Genomic DNA, 19,880 nt, shown 5'->3' with positions numbered 1-19,880 from the left:
CCCCTTCCTACCTGCGAGTGTGCTGTATCCAGGAGTCGTCCACGGGCGGCGGGGCAGGGATGAACGTGGTGGCTGTGTTGATGTCGCCGATGATCACGAGGGCTTCTTTAAGGGCCTGGTACATGTGAAGCATTTCATCCCGGCGCTGGGCCTGCTCCGCGGACTCCTCCATCAGAGTGTTCTGGTCCTCCGAGGAGTACAACTGTGCTAGGAGCTCCGAGTTTATAAAATCCTTCACCTGTCGGGTCACCACAAAAAAAAGTAAGATGGGAATGAGTGAGTGGCCGGACAGTAGAAACTGGGCCGGAGCCTGAGGACAGAGTCTGCAAACGTCCGCTCTGGGGAAAGGGCTGCCGTGTGCATCTGTCCATTCCTATTTTCTTCATCCTCCTCCCGATCCTCCTCCCAGAGGTCATTGACATGAAAGGAAAACACAACACAGATCCATTGAAAAGAGGGCCAAACCCTGGCATCAGCAGAGAGGACCTGGCCTCTCAGGCTGAGAGGGCCTGCGTCTGGACCAGCTTCCTCACCATGGTCTGAGGCTGCCTGGCTTAGGGATGAGGGTAAGCAGCGGCATCTTCCACAAGAAACAATGATGTAAAGAAACCGATGTCCTAACACACGTTATCCATTCCTTAATATTCCCAGGCCCTGACCCAGTTTTTACCAAAATCGCCGGAACACTCTGAAGACCCTAGGCTTCAATGTGCTCCTGAAAGTGGAATTACCATCAGTAAGTCAATATTTGTTAAATAAGCACCTTATATATTTATGAAAGTTAGTGTGCAAAAAAAGTGATATGCTCTCTGCTTTCTAGAAGTTAACCATAGAAGCTACTTATTAGTGATGAGGACTGGTACAAGGTTCCGGATACAAGATTAACAGATAGATGTGAACAGAGTAAAGTATGGACACTCTATGTAAAGCACGGCTCTGAGGGACAGAGAACCGAACACATCTTATCAAATCCAAGATACCATTGTTTTTATGACACACCACTAATAATCTGTGTCATTAAGAAAGAGAAAAATCACCACCAATTAAAACTGTGACAGAACGGCCCTAGCTGGTTTGGTTCTGTGGATAGAGCGTCAGCCTGCAGACTGAATGGTCCCGAGTTCAATTCTGGTCAAGGGCACATGCCTGGGTTGCGGGGTCGGTCCCCAATGTGGGGCATGCAGGAGGCAGCCGATCAATGATTCTCTCTCGTTGTTGATGTTTCTATTTCTCTCCTCCTTTCCTCTCTGAAATCAATAAAAATATATGGGGGGAAAAACTATGACAGAATGCCAGATGCCACTGAATGTCACAGGTGTCTTCATGTCAGAAATATTAATTGTGGAAAAAGTGAAGGTGAGAATTGATGACATATAGGTGCCTTTGCAAATTACCTGACTTGGTTCTCACCTCATACTTAGGAAATGTATTATTATCCCAATTTTGGAAAATGAAGAAACTGACGTTTGGAGAACTTTTAGTGACTTTCCCAAAGCCACACATTAAGTCGAACCCCAAATCTGACTTGACGTCTAGTGCTCTTTCCACGACCCCCTGCACTTTGGGTGCTCAGAAAGGACCATAGATGCGTAAGCATCATTATTTTATAGTGGTGCAGCCTTATGCTAATTAACATAAGCCTAGAAAAATAAACTCACTTGGATTGTTGGATTTCTCCATACATGAGAATACTAGCACTTATCTGGAGTCACTAAATTTCTCAAGGAAAGGCCAAAGGCCAGTGACTGTTGTTACAAATCAGAAAACTGGTCAGATACTCAGAATTCCTGGGTTGTAGTTATAGCATCTAATCACACAATTAATTCAACTAATTGGAAAATTCCATGAAAACACAGCTTCCCTGGGAAATAAAGAAATGTTCTCTGTACATGATTTGTCGACCAAGAGTGGTTCGAATGTGGACAAGATGCACTCAGACAAGAGCCTGGGAGAGCAGGTTTATGTGTGAGAGCCGGGGAAGGTAAATCTGGCCAGGTAACCCGGGGCCAGATGCAAAAGCCTCTGATGCCAAGGAAAACTGTTTGAACTTTATCCACTTGGCAATGGGGAGCTGTGGAAGACTCTTCTGTAAGTCAGTGAAACAATAACAGAGAGCTTTAGGAAAATTAATCTGGCAGTGATGGGAGAAGAATTTGCAAATGGAGATAAATGTAGATCGTCTGTGAGATGACAAGGGTTGAGTTTAGCAGGGTTGCAGTGGAATAGAAAAGATAGGCGTGTACAAATGACAGTGTGTAAAGGCAAAACCTACTGGACTAGTTTGGATGCAAAGGACAAGGAAGAAAGGAACGAAGACAGCTCCAGCTTTGAGGCTTGGGTGAGAAGGAGGAAGAGAAAAACCAGAAGTCAAGAAGGAAAAGTCAGATTTAGAGGAAAGACGGGTCAACTGGGCTGAGAGATTTTTTTTCACGTGTAACCGAGGAATCAGGACATTTGCACAAATCTTCCACTGTTGGGTGTGTGTGCACTGGAAGGGAGGGTGCAATTCCAAATTCAAAACCAGACGATTTTCCTGGCATTGGCCACCGGTCGGTTAAGCTCTTTGGAAGCTTTACATCTTCCTGGAGTATCACTTAGAATCTATTAAACACAATTTAAAAGACAGTCCTTCCAAGAACAGATTTAAAGCAGATCTGAATGAAGAAGCAACTGTCAAACAAACCACAAAATAAAATAGTCAGGGCCCGTCTCAGCATTCTGATCAAAGATCTGCCTTGCATCAATTCTTCCACACCAAAATGTTGCACACGGAGACTCGCCGACTCCCTGAAAGATTGGGCAATGTTCTGGAATAATTTGAGAATTACGAGCATGAGAGAAAAGGGTAACTAACACGTGCAGTGGTTAGAGACCATGTGCTTTGGAGTCAGATGGCTCTGAATTCGAGTCTAACACTCACTGTTTTTGGACAAAGAACCTCTGTGAGACTCAGGTTCCCTTCCTGAGGACAATGGTGGCAGCTGCCTAAAGAGCTGTGTGCGAGGATTCAGGGAACGCATCAAAATACCAAATGCCCAGCAAGAAGCCCAGCATGTAGCCAGTGCTCCGCATGCAGAAGCTACTCTTTCTACAGAAGTCAGCTAAGCTGGTGTGGGCAGGCAGAGGCAGGAGAACAAGAGTCCAGGTTGACGTTTTACTTTGCACTTATGCAACATTTTAGAAAAACCCCTCTCTTTCTCTGCTTCTAGCTGGTAGGGACGGGATTGGGAAGGAGTGCTTAGGGGAGTTTCCGGACACTTCGGGGACTTTCTGAGCGGTCTGAATGTCAATGGGACAAACACTGAAACCAGGGGCTCTGCAGGGCAATTAGAGACCAAGGTCCGTTTTAGAGCAACGGCGCGTAGAAAATATCCTCACAGAACGTGACAAACACGAATTCTGCTTGGATGTGAGACGCAGAATAAGATTTATGCTTTTAATTATAACACCTTAGAACCTATACATCTTTGTATGGCTCACAAAAGAATTCCCACACACAAAACCTCATTCCAGTTCAAACTCCACGGGCTAAAAAAACAGGCACTACTGGTGCAAAGGAATGTAAGGTCATTAGCGATGTTCCATATGGTTCCTCTCTCTTGCTTTAACCCTTCTGTAGCAACCCGCGATATTTTGTGGATCTTAACCCTTCTTTGTCTTTAGCTCTGAGGTTGTTTTAAAGCCTCTACAAATAGAAGAGACATTTCTAGACTTTTCATCCAATGTAGTTTACGAAGGAGACCGTTTCCTTAAAATCTGTTTCTAGATGGAAGGCCACAGTGTGGAGCACGGTGGGGGCTCTCGTTCACACAAAGACACATGAAAACTGACCAACAGTCTGAGGATGCATAGTCTGCAGAGGAACTTGGTTCACATTTTGTGAATCTTCGAGGTCTCACAATTCTCTCATTTCTCCGTCTGCCAGGGATTTAGTTTGGCTAAAGACCAACAATGTTTTCCTTGTTTAAAAAGTCACATCCTTTGACTCACAAACACCATGTTGTGCTAAAACAACAACAACTAGACACTCAGTGGCTGTGAGGTTCTGTGCTATGAGATCCTGAAGTTTGAGAACAGACAGAACTGTTAAGATGCCAACAGCATCACCCCTGGTGAGGAGTGATGGGGGTCAGGGAGCAGGGGTGGGGGGCCTTCAGGGCCTGGCAGAGATCTCTTTCTGCAGAAGGATGCTGAATTAATTCTTGACCCGTGGAAGCAAATCCGTGTTCTGGCATTTGAGATGCACTCTCCTTTCACATAATGAACATCTAAAATAACACTGCTCCATGGGCATTGAAGTGATGGTTGGTTTTGAGATGAGGGCATGTGTTACTCATTTCCCACCTTAGTGCCTGTGGCCCAGGAGAGGGGCTGTAGCCTTCAGGGCCCAGGAGTACAGGACGCAGTCCACGGCCCATGGGTGAAAGGCCTCTGGATCCCATATTTGGTTCTTCAAAAGTTTCATAAAACCTTCACCTTCTACTTTGCATTATCTGGTCTGGTTGAAATCTGAGGAACAATGTTTTAAATTATTTAGATTTTAAAATATTGTTTCTCATATTTCAACAAACCCTAATTAAATCTTCATGGCATCTGGACCTCTGGGAAGAGACCCCGGGCATGTAAGCCATGGGGATAGGAGCCTCTTTCTTTGAAGAGGCTGACTTATGGTTTTCCTCACCTTGCCATGTGCATTTTCTGTTACTGACCTGCAGAGAAGATCCGACTGAATGAGAAGACCTGGGTTTTTATCTTGATTTGGCCAATGCCAGCTGCGCGGTCTGGAATAAGCCAGCCTCTCAAAGCCTCAATCTCACCGTTTGTTATCCGGGCAGAATGGGAGTACCGGACGTGTGGGTGTTTTGTGGGTTCGGTCCCAGCATCGTGTGCCCCTTTGCCACACACGTTTCTAGAACAAAGCTGGGCCCACGTCCGTCATTCTCTGGCGGAGAACATCTGGCGGGGGAGCCACAGAGAAGAGGCCGCCCAAACGCACTGGCCACGGGGTGCCACGTGTGCGTGAACTTCCAGTTCCTGAACGAAACTCTGCTTTTTGACCGCAGCCCATCCAGAGCGACCGCCCGCCCGCCCGCCCGCCCGTCATAAATGTGCTATTTCTTTGTGTCGCTGTTACCTGGTATGTTTAAGCAATGAAACAGCTGCTACATTTCAATAGACAAAGGCTTACAGTATGTCTGAGGCGAGGCATTTATTGCTGGCTTTAAACTCCTTAAACAATTCCATATGGAGGCTTGAGTGGCAGAGCACTTAATGTAAACTTTCAAAGGAAACTGCCCACCAAACACCGAGCCTTAGGAAATTTGGCTGAAACACGTTCCTTCTCAGGAGGCGGCGTGGCCGTGCCCATGTCGGAGGCCACAGCCGCAGCCGTGTTCCGCAGAGACAGTCCATGACGGGGGCAACCGGGGAGGCCACCGCGGGTTCTGCAGGACGTTTAGCCTTGCCGCCCGAAGCCATCCAGAGAAGCCGCAGGGCTGAGAGGATGGGATGAGAATGAGGAGTCAGATAAAGTTCCTTTTCTAGTTGTGATTCTCTGGTTAATTCTCTCGCGTGAAGCTCTCTTCACTTCAAATCAAATAAAAACCAACACACGGGTGGCATGCGCTGGGGACTCCCCATGTCTCTGCTCCTGGTGCTCCGCAGGGCACTCTGGAGTGAGCACAAAGGGCTGAGACGCACAATACGATGCCGTGAGGGTCTGAGTCCATGTAGGAGAGGGTGTTTACATGTTTTACAAAGTATATCAAATTATATGTGTAATTTTAAAAAAATGTATAAAACTATGCCAAAACCGGTTTGGCTCAGTGGTAGAGCGTTGGTCTGCGACTGAAAGGTCCCAGGTTCGATTCCGGTCAAGGGCATGTACCTTGGTTGCGGGCACATCCCCGGTAGGGGGTGTGCAAGAGGCAGCTGGTCGATGTTTCTCTCTCATCGATGTTTCTAGCTCTCTATCTCTCTCCCTTCCTCCTCTCTGTAAAATATCAATAAAATATATTTAAAAAAATGTATAAAACTATACTTATTTTTACATATGTAGTAAGGAAGCGGGTAAAATGATACTTAAAGAAAAGCAGGTGTCCTAGTTATGAAAAACTTTCTTCAGACTGGTAGGAAATGTTGAATTTCAAACAACGGGAACCGTAATTTCCTAAGAATCCAGCATCCTGTGATCTTTGGACTTTTTCATGTTCCTGGGAGCCTCTGCTTCGACATCGGACCTGGGGTCTTGGTGGAAGTGGACAACCCCTGACTCGTAGGTGAGGTCCCTCTCAGACACAGAGCTGAACTCTCCCTCACGGCTGCTGCCCTGGGGGGTGGGGTGGGGGGGCGGGTGCAGCCATTTCACTAGGGAAGCCAGGTCATCAGGGAGGAGCCAGCCAGGGCAATTACCCACATTTCTTTGTGTAGGTGCATGTGTGTTTTTCTTGAGGAGGTGAAAGTGGCATAGATTTGCAATAGGGTCTTTTTTTTTTTTTTTTTTTTTTTTTTTTTTTTTCCCTTTTAACTAATTTGTGTCCAGCTACTTCTTGTAGCTCTAGACAGGAAGCGCTATTTCCTGTGCCGATGATTGAATACAGTGCAGAGCAAAGCGGCATTTGAACCGACGGCAGCCCTAATGACTCTCGGCAAAACAGTGAAAAGATAAATGATACTCAATCAGGGAAATGTTTAAATAAGCAAGGGCCTGGCTATACCATGGCAGAACAACCTGAACTCGCTCAAGCAAAGTTAAGAGGGCAATTTTAAAAATACACAGACTATTTGTTTAGTACTTTATATTTTTCAAAATGGCATATGGTCACATTCATTATGCTCTTTGACATGATGCCGTGAGGCAGCTTGGTGTTCTTACTGTGGGTTTAGAAGCGACTTCAACTCAGACAGGCAGAACGATTTGCATCCGGTCACACAGCGGGCCGCTGAACAAGCTTAAGAACGCAATTCAGAGTTTCCAAGTTTTCCATATGCTGCTTACCCACCCCCGATACTTCAAAGCATCCCACTAACCTTGTTTGAACACGAGAAGTATGTGTGAAGATAGAGTTAAAAACAAGAGTGTTCACATGAGTGCTTGGGGCTTCTGACAGTCGAGGAACATATGCATGAACAACACATGAAGTGTCATATTTAGGAAAATGATTTTGAGAGGAGTCTTGAAATATGAATAAAGGCTATTAAAGTTCTTCAGTGGGCACCTATATTAGCTTCTTATAATTAAACTAGAGGCCTGGTGCATGAAAATTCATGCACTGGAGGGGGGGGGGGTCCCCTCAGCCCGGCCTGTCCCTTCTCACAGTCCAGGAGTCCTCAAGGGCGGGAGGCAGCCCGGTGATCAGGGGAAGAGATGCCCCCATCACACTTCTGCTGCTGCAACTTGCCAACAGTGCAAGCCTCGGCTGGCCCTGGTTACCCGAGCCTCAGGCGGCCCTGGGCAGGCTAGGCAGCTGGCATCTGAGGCCTGCCTATGCCTCCAGCCGGCCCTGGGCGGCTGGGGGGCTGAGAGGACTGGGGGACTCCAGAGGCAGGCACGTGGAGCAGCCAGATGTGCCTGCCGCCCTGGCGGGGCTGAGGGGACTTGGTGCCACCATCTTGTGGCTGTGGGTGCCACCATCTTTGTGAGGGCGTGATGATCATTAGCATTTTCCCTCTTTATTAGATAGTATTTTTTTTATAGTACTTCCATACATATTATCTAATGGAATAAGTCCCTAAACCAGGTACATTTTATGAGCAGTGTTTTACATATGGAGGAAACACCCACAGAAGTTCAGTGAGGTGTCTTAGGCCAACAGAGTCTTCAGCAGAACCAGGCTTAGGATCCAGGTCTCCCCTGGATTTTAGTGTGAGTACTAGTACTTTTCCAACTAGTACTGAAAAGAGCAAATGCTCATAATCGATCATTGGTTTAAATAAAAAGGTATCTTTAGAGGATAAGTAGGAATAAAATAGTTGGTGTCACACTTTTTAAGAGTCAGGAAATCCTGCTATAAAATACCCCGTATAGTTTATCTTACCTAACTTGAGATATTACTTCTACTTGAACAAAGCAGTTACCAAAACAAGCAACCCGGACCATGTATTTTAAGTATCATAGCATGACCACTATAAAGACAACCATGAAGAGGGAGAGTCTAAACGATATGGGTCACCTGATGCTCAGTGTAGCAGGAAACGCTGGGACCTATGGCTGTTATCACCCTTACCTTAGACTGACTTTGTATCCAAGGGGATAGGACACAAAGCCCTTTCCCAGGTGAAAATAGAATTCCATAGCAGGAGAAATCTGGATCCTAAACCTGGTTCTGCTTTAGGCTCTGTTGGCCTAAGACAAATTATTGAACTTCTTTGCATCTGTTTCCTTCGTATGTAAAATACTGGTCATAAAAAAGTACCTGGCTTAGGTTCTTTTTAGCAGGTGATAATGATCATAGTAACGTATTATGTGTGTGTACGTGTGTGTCTGAGAAAAAAGAATAAATATATTTTGTCTTTTATGTCAAAGTCAGGGCATCTGGTTTGATTGCTGGCTTTGACACTAATTTATATTCTAACCATAGCGATGCTCTGATTTCTTCAAGCAAATTCATAAGCCTTCTAGAGAAGACAGCCAATAGGGAACACCCCAGCACTATAGCTATAGGCTTCACATTTTCTTTCCTCAGTTCTCTTTCACTGGCCGGCCACTTACAACTTGTCATGGAAAATAATGAACCTGGCAGTAGGTGTTTAAACCATCCAGAAAACATCACAAGGAGACTCAAGAGAATGTGAGCCATGTCCACAGTAGGGAGGGTTTGAGGCTGAAGTGAGAGGGTTTATAATCACTTACGTTATTGATCATCAGGTGCATTATTGTCTTTGGAATGAGATCTCTGATACATTTGTTGATGATGGACATGTAGGAGTCCACCAGGTTGCGAATGGTCTCCACCTGCCTCTCCAGTTGGGGGTCCAGGGAAAAGTTTTCTGCTTGGCCGTTCTCATCATTTTCAGTCTGTCAGAAAGGAAGGGAAGCATGGATTATTTCACATTCGTTCGGAAGAAAGAAAAACACCAGATGATCAACTCCTGTTTACTGTACTTGTAGTTACGTGATGAGCTGGTAACATCTTTATTGCACAACCACTAATTCTAAAAAGAGATCAGAACCAGGCAGTTATGAGTCCTCTTGCAGTCTGTCACAGTCTAGAAGAAGCAAGTATTCTAATTCTGAATGAATGCTGAGATGAACAACCGGATAAACAGCGCACCTAACAGCATTTCCCTAGAGAGCAATCCAACCATAAGCCATTTGCAAGCTGGCCCAAGACGGAATCCAAACATGTGCAGATGTAAACTTCTGGGAGGGGTCTCCAGGGGTTCTGTAGATTAGAACTAACCTTGGTGTTTTCAGGAACTGACTCCTAGGTCTCTCTGAGATGGATCAACATTTGGATCAGCCCAGATTTAAAACTAAATCTCCTAGGTCTGGCCTGGCCCCAAAATAAGAGATATAGAGGATAATTCACTTTTCCATGCACTTGCTGGAATTCGTTATGTAAATTCATGCTTCTGTCATCACTACCAAAGGCTGGCTCCGCTGTGAAAAACGTGCGATGTTAACTTCCAACTTGTTACTCTTTTGAGTAAAAGTGGACACATCCATACTCAAAAGATTTTATTTGTGCAACAGGAGAGAGGCATCTGTTTTCTATACCGTGAGACTTGAGTTAATTAATTTTGGCTTCTCCACCAGAGGCTGGGCTGGAATGGCATCTTCATCATTAAACGCTGACCTATTGGCTTGGCATTGAAATCATTTTAGAACAAATGGTCTCCATTTCAAGTCAGGTTGAACCAGCTAAGCCCCAGAACATGATACAAATATTGTTAGTGGTCTGGCTGCTTTCTAGCATTTGGAAAGATTTAATTACAAATGCAAAAAAAAGGGGGGGGGAAGGGGAGGGATAATTTATTGCTTCCAATGTGAACATGAAATACTTCTCCTTGGATATGTACATACTTTGATCTGCCAGGCTTTCAATCATCCAATCCATTCTAGGAAAAGAACTGTGCTCAATGGCTTAAATGGGTTTATAAATGACAAGTTTTTCCTTTGAATCAATATGCATATGTGAAGGCCACAAAATCAACAACAACAAAGATATTAATTTTTTCTAATCATTTATACAGGCTTCCCTTGCTCAGAAATATCCAATACTTTTAAAAAATATTATGCGCTCACTCTAAAACACAGGCCATTCTCCAGTCTTGAGAGTATGACCCCATGCTTCAAGGACACTTCAAGGACATTTCTGAGTCATCTTACAGCTAATGCAGCAAGATAGGGGATTGGAAGGTTGACAGTTGTTCCCCAATACTGTTTTTTTTTTTTGTTTTTTTTAATGGTCTTTGGCTATTGAAATAATTAAATCAAGTATTATGTAGTTTTTCACTTATTAATTTGTGATATGAGCATAACTGAATCTGGGACAAATAGGTGAAAAGTCCAGAAAATGGTAAAGTGACAAAGGAAAGGTCAGCCACGGCAATGAGAAAAGCCACTCATGTCCCCAAATTTCTTTCCAGGGCAGAAAAACCACAACATACGCGCTCCAGGCTGAGCATAAATTCTAAGAATCAGTGGCCACTGCAGTGTGGTTCTGAGGGTTTTGAATTTGAAAGTAAAAGCTTGAGGTTCAAATTCAGGCCTCTATCACCTCCTGGTTGTGTGGCTGCATTTCAGCGACTGGTACTTAATGTCACGGAAACTCAGCTGCCCCGTCTTTAAAATAGGGATATGCTTCCCTAGCAAACTTTCTGAAGCTAAATGAGACAACGAGTATGCTGTGACCTAGCCAAAGGCATTGTGGGAGCTCAATATATAAATGTTAGTTTCCCTCTTTCATCTCTGAACAGTCATGGGATAAGAGAGAGCTGCTTGACTCTCAGCACACTGTATGAAAATTTAAGGTGAAAAATGTGAGCATAAGACATTCTCAATTTAAGCAATATACAGATGGCAGACGATGTATGTTTTATGTAAGTTTTCTGTAAGCGAGGCCTTCGGGATCCCCTCCTCTCACCTGTGAAGACTTTTCATCTTTCAAAGCCCTGGTCCACCACCACTCCTTCTATAGATGAGCTCCCAAGGGCCCCCAGACCCCCCCCAACTCCCCACAATATACTTCATCCGGTCTTGTGCTCACTTTTATTACTTAGTATCCAGCCTAGTTTCATGCTTCCCCCATCAGTCTCTGGGGTCTTTTTTATCTCCCTTTCTCAGCACAGAACCCGATGCACAGGAGAAGGAGGAGGAGAAGCAGGAGTTAAAACCACCAAGGGATTTGCCTAAAAGAAGGAAGTCGTCCAGTGCATTTCAGGGTATCCAAGGGTGACTGCTTGTTAGAGAAGACTGGAGACCAGAGAAATTCCAAGTGGATGAGTTTGGATCACCTACTACTTGATCATAGTAAGAATGATAAAATGATTATGAAATTGTGAATATAAATGAGTACAAATGACCTGCAGCTTTGTGAGGGAAACACCTATAACACAAAGGAAAGAAATGTTCATAATGGATACAATACCATGCATCTCTCCTCTGAAACATAATGGAATTCTGCTGTTGTATTTGGCAGTAGGGGGTGACGGCATTTCAGTATTAACATGCCACACCTCTCAGAAACGTTATTTTGCTCTAAGGACTGTGCTGAGCACTTTACATAGAAGACCCACAACCTCAGGAGGCAGTTACTACTTTGCCAACCTATAGAAGGTCATATAGAGGCTCTGAGAGCTGATTTATTCAATAAAATTAAGATGAATGCAATGTTAACCCAAATTCTACTTTTCCTTATGTATAAAAAATTAAGAAGTAGTATGAAACAGTGTAACATCCATAATATAACAAGTTGGTTTCGCAAATAAAATAATGCAAAATAAGTTTCTAGAAGATGTCACTGAAGTACTGACATTTGCAATACATAAATGACTGAATGAAAAGCAAAATAAATAGTATTTATTTTAAGAAACTCTAGGAATATGAACACCAGGAAAATTATGTCATCACCACATTTTCATAGTGGTACACTGGATTTCTCCATTTCACACGATTAGCATTCAGTCTTGCTTTATTTTTTTGCATACCAAAATAAGCAAAAGACCCTCACTTTCACTTTTTAAAACTGGATGCAATTAAGCAAAGTGTCAGAGTAAATGGAGAAAACCCTGAATAGTGTAAATCTCAACACTTAAAAAAGAAAAAGCATTCTAGAAAAACCAATGAAACCATTTGAAATTTTCTTAGGTTTTGGAAATACTAGCAGACATGCAGTCACATGCAAACCTTAAGTCTTCTGATAACAGCATGGGTATGGTGGGATTCGCAATTCAGAATGCAAGTTTAATCTCTTTTCTGGTTTTTAGAAAGAAAGGAGGAGCAATTGCCCCTTCCAATATGCCTAAGATGAATTCAAAAAATGTACATAGATGCAATTTTTCTTTTAACTAAGTAATTGCAGACAGCAAACGCTTGCTTTTCTCAAACCCCAGTCAGTTCTAACCAAATCCTCTCTCGTGTTCTTTTCTGCATGTACACTGTGTATGACTGTATTTTTTTTCTTTGTTTAAATTACAGGATTGCAATAGAATTCTCTGCAGTCTAAGCATTGAAATAACAGATGTTTAGCATTATCCTCATCAAGGGAATGTAAAATAAAAATAGTAATTTGTCTCTGATCTTTGAGGCAAAAAAGAACGGTCTGCAAACATTTAACCTTTTATGAGCAGGTTCATTGAAGCTGTTTACAAAATGTGAATAATATTGTGAAAATCATCTTTCTTCTGAAAAATACAATGGGTAGGCCTTCTTATTGCATTCCCCCCCCAATAGCTTTTGAGAAGCCTAATGCAATTTAAACAATAGGACAATAACAACAGCCCTATAAATAAATGTGAAACTGCTTATAAAAATGGATATCTCTAACTTTCCTACAAAACTATTTGCACAGCTGTTCAAAAGCAAGCTGGTTTACAAAATTTAAGTTTATAAGCTTTCTCCTAAAGTCTTAATATGTTAAGAGGTGAGAGAATGAAGTAGTCAAATTAGTAATACTTTCCAGCAAACCTCACAGCATCCATCGCAGCAGCTCTAGGCTTGACCAGGATGTATATTTCTCATGTGGCTTGCTTTGGTCACTTTCCTTAAATCTCTTAGTTCATTATGTCATAGGCATCTTTGAGGATCGCTGAAACCAGTCAATAAGGCCGATGACTGCAACTCTTTAAAGATGGAATAATGGAAATCTGAAGTACCCTGGCACCAATATGCACATAAACCTACTGCAGAGCTAATGGGGGTTTGTGGCATGTCTCCTCACCAGTGGGCAGCATCTGCGGATCATCTACAAATTGATTTTCACAGCTAGCCAACACTTGCCCCCTTTGAAGCTCTCATTATCGTTATGCCATTTTTCACTACCTTAAAGAGTAAACACATCATTTAATTTTTTTTTTTTTTTTTTTGTGGTGAATCAGGCCATTGTTATGAATATACTGTTACCATGGTAAATGTAAGCCTCAACACTTGAAAAAGATGCCGCGCGTTCCAGAATAACCCAATGAAACCATTTGAGATTCTCCTTAGCTTTTGGAAATACTAGTAGATATGCGGTCATATGCAAACCTTAAGTCTTCCGAGGACAGCATGGATATGATGGGGAGTCACAGAATTCATAATGCAAATTTAAACTTTTTTCTGATTTTTAGAAAGGAGTAATTGCCCCTTCTAATGTGTCTAAGATGAATGCGGAAAGTGTACCTAGATGCCACGCAGCTTTGCATTTTCCAGCCTCACATGACAGACAACATTTCCCCCCTTCCCTCGAAAACCTTCCTTCACTCCCACCCGATGTCAGAGGCCGGAAAGGCAGGTGAGCAAACTTGGAAAAGAGCCACAGAAATCACCTAGAAGTGTTTCCATGGAAGATGGTGACAGGCATTTCATTCAATAAAACAGGCAGTATTTATTTGGAGACCAGGGGGCCGGGGAAGATCCACAGGAAGTCTAAGAGGCAGGCCTGGCTCAGGAGCCATCCTCGGGCAGGGAGGGCACCGCCATGAGCTCAGGCGGAGCGGGCTTCGGGGAGTCTCTATGGATGGCAACGCTGGAGCTGGAGCTTAGGAGTTGGTGAGATTTCAGACTAGGCCAAGGGAACATGCTCGTTACTGTACCCGTAATGCTGAGCACAGTTTCCTCCATGTAGTGGGGGGGGCGGGGGGGGGCTTCATGAATATTGGGAAATAAATGAAGGGAAACCCACATGTCCGGAAGGCTTGGATTTCTGTTTCAAAAGGAACCCAACTGACTGTGCCCCAGACAACTGGGGTGTTGCTATCAGCACAATCTCTTGGATTCCTACAAGTGGGTTCTCCCGGTAGCTGTGAGTTGGCCTGAGCAGGATAGAGAACTATGTGCATCCAGATTGTGTTTCAATGGATATAAAGATCTTGCTGACTGCGTGTGAGAAGGTCTACAGAGATGAGCTCTGACTGTAGTCAAGATGCTGGGAAGCAAAAGGGGCATCTCCAAATGCAAAAAACATCCATAATATAGGAGAAAACACTGAGCTAATCTGGTCCAGGTCATTCATTGCGCAACCACTAAGATAGCAGGCAGGACCAATGTTATCTGCTTATTTTCTTTTCTTTTTTAATTTCAAAGAGGAATGTTTATTTTGAATTGCTTATTATTGTTGTTGTTATTATTATTATTACTAGAGGCCTAGTGTATGAATTTGTGCACAGGTGGGGTCTGGCCAGCCTGTCCCTAATGGGGCCATGGTTGGCCGGCCAGCACTGCCCCCTGGTTGAACTCCAGTCAAGGGGACAATTTGCCTATTAACCTTTTATTATATAGGATTATTATTATTATTATTTTTGAAAATATATTTTATTGATTTTTTACAGAGAGGAAGAGAGAGAGATAGTTAGAAACATCAATGAGAGACAAACATCAGTCAGCTGCCTCCTACATGCCCCCTACGGGGGATGTGCCCGCAACCAAGGTACATGCCCTTGACTGGAATGGAACCTGGGACACTTCAGTCCGCAGGCCAATGCTCTATACACTGAGCCAAACTGGTTTCGACTAGGAGGATTATTTTTTGAGTCCTCACCTGATGATATTTTCCCCATTGATTTTTAGAGAGAGTGGAAGAGAAAGGGAAAGACAGAGAAACATTGATGTAAGAGAAACACATTGACTGTTTTTCTCCTGCGTGAGCCCTGACCAGGGCCCCGGCCAGGGAGAAGCCTGCAGCCGAGGTACGTGCCCTTGACTGAAATCGAACTCAGGACCCGTTGGTCCACAGGCCAACTTGTTAGGGCTGCTTATGTTATCTTCATCTTTATTCTTCCTTGATTCTCTTCCTCTACCTGTTATTATCTTTTTATTCTTCCTATAGCTTTTAGTCTCTTTTCCTATCTCAATGGCATCATAATAAAAATTATAAAACTATTTAAGGTTAATGGGAAATTAGACAGCCATTAAAAAAAAGCCCTCAGAATTTTAAAGATACTAACTTCATTAAAAAGAACAACAAACATATCTTAATTTGATGTAACTCATTTTTTTTTTTTTTTTAAAACTGTCATTCAGCCCAATGGCTGCCTGAGAGAATATATTTCTGGGTGATGCCAGCGTATGGCTAAGTCTGTAATAAAGAACTGGGCGATGACAGCAAGGAATAAGGAGGATTTGAAGGAATAAGGGGTGGGAGGACTTCCCTCGTATAACTGACAGTAATTGTATTTGCATTTAAGCTGCATTGAAACTATTGCTTTTAGCTGCAACTCTAAAAAAAAAAAAAAATAGTAACAATGAGAGCATTAGGATTCTTAGAAAAATCTGAAGACTTATGGACTGTGTCCTGATGACAGTAATTCCAATCTAGCTTTTAATCTGTCAAAAGGCCTGTATTGCTTTATATAACAAATAAGTTCATTGATATAAAAGATTCATATATCAAATATTTTAAACACATTTTTGAATGTTGCTATTTAAGCAACCTTACTGTGAATTTTTCTAAAATGATGAATATTTATTTTTGGAAGGTTTCAATCTTTATATACGGGGTTTGCTTACCATAAAATAATCTTTCATCCAAATAAATAATGGTCGAAACAGAATAATTTAAATGGTTTCTTTAAAAATAATCACTCCTCCCACCATCATTTTTGGTCTCAGATATTAGTAATTTTGAAAGGGCCAAGATGATTTTTCAAGTATCAACTATTGGTGAAAATACCTGTGTTTGTTTAAAACTTAACATTATCATAAAGAAAACCCTTTCTCGAAAAACAACTGAGATTAGAATCAACTGAAACAAATTTCTTTCTTTAGTGGAAAAATTAAATCACAGCATTTCTTTGGAATAGCAAAATAGGAACTGGGATATTTCCAACGGGAAAAATCTCCAGAAAATGGGAACAGCTAAAATAAGGATAAGTGTAACAACCTGTGATGGTTGATTTTATGTGTCAACTTGGCAGTACCCAGGTATTGGTTGCAAACATTAGTCTGTGTGTTTCTGTGACAATATCTCTGGATGAGATTAACCTTTGTATCTGTGGCCATTGAGTAACAGACTGTCCTCCACAATGTGGGTGGGCCGTATCAATCAGTTGAAGGCCAGAATAGAACAAAAACGCCGGCTTTCCCCAGCAAGAGAGAATTCTCAAGCAGACAGCAGCGGACTTCTGAAACATCAGCTCTTCATGATTTTACACAAACTGTCAAACCAGATCATCAACTCTCCTCAGTCTCCAGCCTGCCAGCCCATCTATAGATTATAGGAATTCCTCAATAATTATGTGAGCCAATTCTTTATAAAATCTCTTTACACACACACACACACACACACACACACACACACTCACTCTCACCTTATTGATTCTTTCCCTGGAGAGCCCCACTTAATACACAGTCTCCCTACATATTATAAGACATTTAGTGGGCCATTGTCACATTGTTTAGTGGAGTTTATAAGCGCTGTAAGAATTCAGAGAAGCAAAGAACAGGAAGGGCCTAGTGGGTAGTTATGCTGGTCCCAGGCTAGTGAATTACCTTTGCTTCACAGCATTCTCTAAGGGAAAGAGAACCCATCTCAGTCGGAAGGAACCCATGCCATCCTCTCTGTTCTGTCACCTGGTCCAGCCTACCCCTCCGTTGGTAAACATGATATAAACAGACAAGTTCACAAAGAGTAACCTGTGCTTTAGCAATTCCTACTTTTATTATCAACAAATGTAAAACTGCAGGGGAATTTCAAATTATTACATCCATCAAACTATAAGGCAAACACCTGGATCAATCACAAATTAGCAGCATTCCTCAAAATACAAGTTTAAAAAAATCCACCTGACTCAGACAGATTACCCCAGATGCCCAACCCACTTCCTTGTGGGGGACCTAAGAGTAGCAAGAGTATGAACTATGGAATCAGATGACCTATATTTATACCTTGGCTCTGTCAATAGTTAGCTTAATGACTTTGGGGAAATTCAAGTTAAGAAGGAATTCCTCTGCCTCTCTGGGTCTTAATTTTTGTGCTGTGAGAGGGGGCAATATTAGCACCTTATATGTTTTATGGGGTAAATCACAAAGGAGATAATCAGAAAGGTACTCAGCATCATACCTTCCTCAGAGCAAGTGGTCCACCGAGGTGGGCCATTTTTATTACCTGACATAAATGACGTAAATGCGTTACTGGTGAGTGACACCTGAGTTTATAAAATTGGAGATAAGGGAATTGGGCTGCGTCATCGGCTTGGCCCTAATGTTCTCCACACCCCAAAAGAGTTGGTATGCTGGCCTGGCAGAAAGTGTGGAGCTGACACGTAGGAAGGTGAATTTGGAGGACGTGCCAGGAGAGTCAACACAGAGGTAAGGAAGAGGAGACTAAGGTCCGTGAAGTGTTGGGTATCATGAATTTGCAAGAGGCCAGATTTTTGCTCCCATTCTTGGAAGGACAGAGACAGCAGACAGCACACAGCCCCAGGATTGTTGAGTGTTGCTGGGAGATCCACCATAATCAGGAGGAAACATTTAGGTAGGAAGGTGGGGGCCGTGCAGACCAACGCCCCAGAGGACGCAGAGATGATGAGCGGAGAAGTCCGGCTGAGGACAGCTCCTAACACCACCTGGCAGCCCAAGCTCTCAGCGAGGCTACTGAGAATAGGCTGTGATGATTGCAAAGAGCACGGACGCCTGGCCCCACCCAATGGGTGATTGACTTGGTCTTGGCTGAGGCCTGAGCAGCTGTCTTTTTTAATGTCCTGGGTTGAGACTTCTGGGCCTGGGCAGGGGCAGGAAGGGTCAAGGGCCCGAAGGTTCTGCTGAGGCTGGAGCGCAGGGTGGGGTGGAAATGCTATTTAGGGTCTCAGGCCTGCAAAGTGCCAGGAGAAAGGAGGGCCTGACTTCACATAAAAGCAAGCATCTACGTTTTAGGATCCAAATGTGATCTCAGCTAGTTTCCACTGGACAGACGTCACCATTCCCTAACTGACAGTCATAACTGGCACTGTGGTAGGCAGATAGTTGAACAGTAAAGCAAAAAGTTACCAAGCTTCACTCTCGTCTTCATTTCAAAACACTGCCTGTCCCAGGAGAGGCTTGAGGAGTCTTCCTCGGTCTCAGGGGGACCGATGAAAGGCCATCACCGGGAGGAGGCAGGACAGTCAGGAAACCCCGTCATGGGCAGATCTCAAGAGATCTCCTGAGGGAGGGGTTTGAGCAACTCTGATTTCTATAGTAAAAATCAGGCATAGCCCTGGCTTTTTTTAGTAGCCATTTATGGATCTCATTCATAAATTGGGCTTAAGAGTTTTTTTTTTTTTTTTTTTTTTTTTTTTTTAATTCATTGCATTTCCTGCAGTACCACCTTTTGGGACTAATGAGTTCCTTCAGTTTATAACCTGCTATGTGAAGTCGATTTCCTTCCATGTGCCCTAAACGTACTTCATTCTGTTTTAAAAAGTAACCTCCTTGTCCTAGAAAAGAAAAAAAGAAAAAGTTAAGTAAGATTAAAAAATGAGGACAGACTGGCAGGGCAGAAAAAAAGCAGCGAGGTGTTACTGAGAACCGCAGACTACCTTAAATCCGCAGCGCAGTTTTAAGAGGCAAACACGGCTGGAATGCGTGACCGTGACCGAGGGGCCAGAGGGGGGCTGCTCACAATGGCTCCATTGTTCTGGGTGCTGCCCAGACCCCGCCGGGGCCCCGCATCCTGTGGGGGGCTCCCTGCTTGAATGAAAGGGAGAACCTGAATGCTGAGCAGATATCAGCAAAAACAGATTAAAGCACGGGAAGGGGGTCTGGAAGGAAAAACAAATGTGGAATTTTTTTTTTTTTTTTCTCCTCAGGTTAGAGAAAAAGAAGCCATTCCATCTAAGAATATCTGGGATACTGTCTACAGGAGGGGAATGAATAGTTGGTTTTGCGTTGAGATTAAAACACAAACAGAAGGAGTCAGGGCTGTAAAAAGGAACTGCCTGACACTGCAATGATATACAAGATTGTAGTTCATTTTTTTTTTTTTTTTGGAAGTTCATATTCCCAAAAGGACCTGGAGTCCATCTTGCTTTGTACCTGCCTTGACGGTACAAAGACAGCTGAATGAGCTATTATTTACTCAGAGGGATGGGGTAAAGGCATGAAACAGATGAGAATATAAGCATTTTTAGAAAAGAAGGGACTCTACAAGGTTAAAATATTAATAGGTATCATTTTGGAAACTGTGAGGAAACAACAAGTATTTCAAAAACATGTTAATCGCTGGGTCTGCAGGGCAGACCAAAGTATCGGTTGCATTTCCCCC

General features: G+C 43.2%; 1 protein-coding gene across 7 annotated transcripts in view; it reads right to left on the bottom strand.

The window, feature by feature from the left end:
- Positions 1 to 19,880, bottom strand: part of DNM3 (dynamin 3) — a 359,120-nt gene that overhangs the window by 28,114 nt on the left and 311,126 nt on the right. For all 7 annotated transcript variants that reach the window (XM_084865979.1, XM_084865978.1, XM_084865975.1 and 4 more), the window contains 2 exons: positions 8,852 to 9,016; positions 12 to 238 (listed from right to left, as the gene is read on the bottom strand). In XM_084865979.1, coding sequence (XP_084722105.1) covers positions 12 to 238; positions 8,852 to 9,016 — 392 coding nt within the window. The remainder of the gene's footprint in view (positions 1 to 11; positions 239 to 8,851; positions 9,017 to 19,880) is intronic.

The sequence above is a fragment of the Pipistrellus hanaki genome (genome assembly GCF_964339955.1).
Source record: "Pipistrellus hanaki genome assembly, chromosome: 18".
NCBI classification, from domain to species: Eukaryota; Metazoa; Chordata; class Mammalia; order Chiroptera; family Vespertilionidae; genus Pipistrellus; species Pipistrellus hanaki.
This window is presented reverse-complemented; position numbering and strand designations above follow the sequence as displayed.